This window comes from Nicotiana attenuata, chromosome 12 (assembly GCF_001879085.1).
Source record: "Nicotiana attenuata strain UT chromosome 12, NIATTr2, whole genome shotgun sequence".
In the NCBI taxonomy this organism is placed as follows: domain Eukaryota; kingdom Viridiplantae; phylum Streptophyta; class Magnoliopsida; order Solanales; family Solanaceae; genus Nicotiana; species Nicotiana attenuata.
The window spans coordinates 20,454,110-20,459,986 of record NC_032000.1 but is presented as its reverse complement, the minus strand read 5'-3'; the positions used below and the strand labels follow the sequence as shown (position 1 = coordinate 20,459,986).

General features: G+C 32.4%; 1 protein-coding gene across 2 annotated transcripts; it reads left to right on the top strand.

Annotated features, from left to right (window-relative positions):
- LOC109235386 (probable WRKY transcription factor 61) lies at nucleotides 752–4,904 on the top strand. Of its 2 annotated transcripts, XM_019401470.1 has the most exons (5): nucleotides 758–839; nucleotides 2,019–2,084; nucleotides 2,492–3,052; nucleotides 3,600–3,713; nucleotides 3,852–4,904. In XM_019401470.1, the coding sequence occupies exons 1-5, from the start codon at nucleotides 792–794 to the stop codon at nucleotides 4,452–4,454; spliced, it is 1,392 nt and encodes a 463-aa protein (XP_019257015.1). In that variant the 5' UTR covers nucleotides 758–791; the 3' UTR covers nucleotides 4,455–4,904. The 2 variants fall into 2 exon arrangements, with proteins under 2 accessions (XP_019257016.1, XP_019257015.1); XM_019401471.1 differs by lacking the exon at nucleotides 2,019–2,084 and having other exon boundaries at nucleotides 752–839.

Here is a 5,877-nt window from a genome sequence, read left to right as displayed (position 1 = left end):
ATCGAGAGAACAACCTCACTAAGAGTCAAACACAAGTGACACACTAACACTTGTCCCGTTAAAGTTCTCCCCTAAACACGACTCTCAAACCCCATATGACTACATTGTGGATGCTACTGAATGAGAAAGAAGGATCCTTAATTTATAGAAGTCCAAATATTTTCTTAAAAGAAAAGGGACTAGCTAAATATAAGAGGTTTGTAATTTCTTCCACAAGAACACAAATCTAATTATAATAAATATGTTGTCATTTCCTTCGAGAAATAAAAAATCAAACATAATAAGAAAATCAGGACAAAACACCCTAACATACGGGGGTGGTATATATGCAACAGAGACTCCATGTAGTCAAGAAGAGGGGCTAATTAGTTTTGACGGAAATTAATGAAGTGACGTTTATTTGGCGTACGAAATTGTATTCAAACCAAGCAGGATGGCGGCAAATAAAATTTTCTCTCTTGTCTCTCTCCAAAGCGTTGAAATTAGAGTAAAAAATTAGAATATATCAATATAATATGCCATTTGAATTAGTTGCATGGATGAAATAGAAAATGATAAAAAAAACCAAGTTGAAAACACTTGGTTAGTTGACTAGTTGACATTTTTATTTAGGGGGTGTGTAACATGCCAATATAATAACTCTAATTTAGACTTTTATTTTTGTCGTCTCTACCTGTTTTAGAAGAAAAAAATATTGTTAAGATTTGGTAGCTGTCCTATAAGAAGAGTTCTCTAAAGAGAAGAAAGTCTTGCATATGCTAAGAGTAGCTTAAAGAGAAGCAAATTAAACCATGCTAAGGAAAGATAGCGCAGTGGATTCTATTACTACCAAGATCAAGGTAAGAATTATAAGATTCGTATAAGAGTTTAAGTTATATAAATTATGAGTATAATGAATTATTTAGACTATCAGGTTATCTAAAGATTATCTACAGGTTATAAACATCTATCTCGACGAAAGACAAGTTATCTACTAGAAGTATAAAAATTCATTAAATTGACGTACGATCTACGTAACGTAAACTCTTCGTGTAATTTTAAGAGCTTTGGGTTTCATAAATTTCATCATCTTTTGATTCTTGTTATATGATCATCTTTATGTATGCAGTCTTCTTCTTCTTTTTCTTAATTTTTATTTTATGTTCTTTATCCATCATTTGTTAATATGAATAAGTTGCAGGATTTCATTACAAATTATCATTTGTTTTTGAAGATACAATCAAATGGAGCTGTGTAAATCATCGACATATATGGTTTTTATTTTAAGATTTCATGCGTGAAGATCTTCGCTCAATTTATCTTAATTAAGAAGTCATGTTCATAGGAAGGAAGTAATTTTCTACTAAAAATCCTAGGTGAATATATCTCTATATATATGCACTCTATATTTACATATATAAATGTGAATATACCTCTATTTACATATATAAATATATCAGCAACTAGTGGAAGTAATTTTCTTATAAAAATCCTTGGTGAAATATATTCTATATTTTACATATATAAATGTGGATCGAAATGCTTAGGGATAATGAAAAAGAGACAATAGGGACGAGAAAGAGAAGATCTAGCTAAAGGAGAGTTCCTTTTCTTTCTTTCTTTTTCTAATAAATAAAAAATATGAGCAAGTTGCCTGGAATTATGTGCAAACTAGTGAATTATTTAGTAGTCATCGGTCAGAGTTATATTATTTAATACTGAGATTTCACCATGTGGTCGTCTCAACTCTCAAGTCTCGACTTTGTATTATTATATTCTTGAGAGATACTTTAGTCAACTTGGACTGGTCACCAGTTCCAGAAGAAAACAACTACTGTATAAAACTTGGTCAATAACTTCTTTCATTTATAATAGATCTAGTGCTAAAGAGTGGACTAATATTTTGAGCCAAAATGACATGTTTGTCCTTTACTATTAACCCCCCCCCCCCCCCCCCCCACCAAAGCACATCATTTCACATTTCATCTGTATTAATTAGTCATTCTTTGGGTCCAAATTAAAATATCATGTTCATGCAGGCAACTCTAACAACTACCATGAATACCAATTCAAGAGACTCTTCCTTAGCCAATAAAAAGAATCAGGTATACATTTAGTTAAAAGGTTGATTAGCTTGCTCATTTGTACCCAATAGTTATGGAATTAATTACCATTATTAACGGATATTTATAAAGAGTCTATCATTCAAACTTTAATTTAAGTCTGACCAACCTATGAACTTTGACTATCACTATAAGAAATATGATTCGTGGCGATTAAAGTCATCGTGAAAGTAAAAGAGTCACCACTAGGTGACTTGAGAATAGTCTTGTCGCTAAAACTTATTCATGGGGCATGACTCCTAAATATATCACAAAACATGCACATATAATTACATAAATATCATGTTTATGAATAGATCATAAAAATAATCTTGAATGCAATATATATAATTTTAGTTTGAATCCTAGTATAACTAATTTGGTGCTAACTCGTGCACATGTTTTATCAGGAGGATCAGCTAAATTCAACAAAATCTCAGATTGATGAAGCAAAAGAAGAAAACGAAAGACTTAAGTCCATGCTATCTAAAATCATGAAGGATTACAAATCCTTACAAATGCATTTTCAAGGCATATCTCAACCTGATCATAAACCTCAAAATTCAAAGGATATTATTGCAACAAGTATTGAACAAGAAGAAGAAGTGGACCTTGTTTCACTGAGCCTAGGGAGAAGTTCAAGAGAGTTCAAGCAAGACGAAAAAGAATATGATCAAAATGAGTGTAAAGATATTAAAAAGCAAAGTAAATTATTTGATGGGCTTGAGCTGGGTTTGGACTGCAGATTTAGTCCAGATTTTACTGAAGTCACGAAAAATTATGATGATAGCCAAGAAAATAGTTTTGAGGAGTCAAAGAAGGAGCATATGATAAGTCATGAACCATGTCAACAAAATTATCTTAGTTCAAAAATGGCAAGAATTAGTGGGGATGAAGATGAAGATTTTCTGCAGCAGAACCCTCAAAAGAAGGCTAGGGTATCTATAAAAGCTGTGTGTGACACTACTACGGTAAGTAATCAGTCAATATGCTTCATTGAAATTGTCTATAAAGAAAATCGGAGTAAGTACACATATAGCCATTTTCAGGAATGCTGTTTAGAGATTAGCCAGTAATTATTTTGTCCTGAAATTTTAAATTAAAAATCTTATCTTCAGGACAGTTTAGAACACTTTTGTACCAAAAAATTGAACTGAATATTGAAATTTAGGAAGCACTGACTAATTCTGCAATAACTATTTTAAGATCATTCTTCTACCACTACACTTGTAATATAAATGTTTGTCCAATAATCTGGTAGTATCACTTAAAATGAGATGGATGAAATTTGTACTAGATTACAATTAGCAACAAAATATGTTGGTGCCCAGTCAGAGGCGTATTTAGTGTAGAAGCTATAGGTTCAGCTGAACTCATATATAGCTTTCGCTCACACCCTGTATTTTTGCTCAAAAAATTATTAAATATGTACAAATAGTAAATTTTGAACTCATTAAATTAGATGAAATGTGATAGAATTGCAAATCTAAACCCAACTTGCAAATTAAATAAATGCAGATGAATGATGGATGTCAATGGAGAAAATATGGACAAAAAATAGCAAAAGGGAATCCATGTCCTAGGGCATACTACCGTTGCACTGTCTCCCCATCCTGTCCTGTAAGAAAACAGGTAATAACGTCGAGTATTTCTTTATTAAGTTATCAATTAACGTTTATTATTGAGGTTTAATTTTGTAAATATATTTTACACCTACAGTACGTCAAACTTAAACTTTATGCAATAATCATATTTTGTGATTCAACACAGGTTCAAAGGTGCTTTGAAGACATGACCATATTGATCACAACCTATGAAGGAACACACAATCATCCCCTTCCATTTTCAGCTAATGCCATGGCTTCCACCACCTCTGCTGCTGCCTCTATGCTAAATTGCACATCCTCCTCAACATCACAACAAGGGATAACAAATGCTAATAATAATAATAATAATCTGCATGGATTCAACTTCACCACTTCAAATACTAACTTATTAGCCACACATGCACCAAAAACTTCCATTTCCACATCCCAAACACACCCTACAATCACTCTTGATTTCACTACTGTTCCTACAACAACATCATCATCTACTCATACATTCTCTTCTCAAAGATATTCTTCCACTTCTCTAAATTTCTCCACACTATCATCAACTCCTCCTTCTTCTTCCTTCATTAATTCCTACACTGCATTATGCAATAATTTCAAAAGCCAAGTTGGAGCCGGTTCATATCTTGGGAGGCCATCCTTTTATCAGCCCCTCACTTCCAACAACACTCATAATATGACTGTCGAGGACAGTGGTGAAGCTAGAAATTCTATCAATTGGATTAAAAAAAAGTACAAAAGTGTCGAACCTAGGATTTGACCCCGTAACCTAAAGTAAATTTTGAACCATTTTTGTCACTAAACTAGAATCTTTGTTTATGTTAAGGAAAATCAAAAATTTATAAATACAAAAAAAAAATTCTTCCACTTTATTTTGTACAGTATAATTTTCCGATGAAAAAGATTTCTGCATCAACCATGGCATTTCTAAGGACCCGAGTCTTGTATCAGTCTTCGTTGAATCGTTGCTGCAATTTCTTTAATACAATTGTTCGGAATGGGTTGTATTCGAGAAAATAATTTTCTTGAAGAGAACTCTAGCAAAAATTTAAAATGGGAAGAGAATTTTCCATCCAAGTTAGTTAGAAGTTAGTTAGGAAGTTAAGTGTACGTTAGTTAATTCCTCTCACAGTACTTATAGATTTTATAGGACTTGTACTCTCATTTCTTCATCAAGATGAATAACAGAAAGATCATCTCATTCCTCCTCTATGTCTTCTTCTTTCTTCGGTCTCTGTAAATTCTACTGCATTTCTCTGTAATTGCATATACAATTTCATGCACTACAACATTTTAGGCCTACGACCACCCCGAACAAGTGTGACCTAAACTAGCAAAAAGTGTGGCCTTTGATTAAAGGCCACACTTTTCAACTTTAGGCAACGCTTTATTGGGGTGGCCAAAACAAGCGTAACCTTTGACCTAAGGGCACGCTTTTCAATTGTTGCCTTACCAGCCACGCTTAAAAGCGTGGGCTATTAGATATCAAAGACAACGCTTATTACACCCCATATAAGAACGCTTTTATATCTTACAGCTACACTCGGAAAGTGTGGCATTTGTTATCTTATAGGCCACACTTGTTAAGCGTGGCTCTAAAGGAACACTTACAAAACATAATGTACAAACATATGGTAACACTTTTAAAGCGTGGCAAATTGGCTAGAGTATACAATTTATATTTTAAATCCTTTTTATAAATTTACATTTTGCATAATATCCTGTAATTACAATTATTTCAAGCATATGCATTATTATCACATATTTTGATGATATAAAGAACTAAATTAGCTAATAAGTACCAAAAAATAATAATTCAAATGAATACACATACTAACAAAACAATGAATCAAAATGCCCATTAACAATAAACTTTACAAAAGTGAGTATATTCATATAGTATCATGAATATTAGACATCCTAATTATCCAATAATTCTTCGCATTCACATTAAGATCAAATTGACATTCCGCCACCATTTCCAGTAGCATCACCCATATTATCCTACACATAAAAAAAATTATACTTAGATAGAAATTAAACTTTGATCTTTTGTCAAGAAGAACAAATACTAGGATAACATATAGTAGCACCATGTTTTACATTTTTTTCAGTCACATAAAAAAATGAATAATGAGTAACCATGCAATACATGAATTGCCATGTCGGAGCAACATAGCTAA

Bases quoted from the DNA above. Each gene is read 5' to 3' on its own strand.
- LOC109235386 (XM_019401470.1), top strand. From the start codon at position 792: ATGCTAAGGAAAGATAGCGCAGTGGATTCTATTACTACCAAGATCAAG. The intron at 840-2,018 runs GTAAGAATTATA...ATGTTCATGCAG, and splicing joins CTATTACTACCAAGATCAAG to GCAACTCTAACAACTACCAT. The intron at 3,053-3,599 runs GTAAGTAATCAG...AAATAAATGCAG, and splicing joins CTGTGTGTGACACTACTACG to ATGAATGATGGATGTCAATG.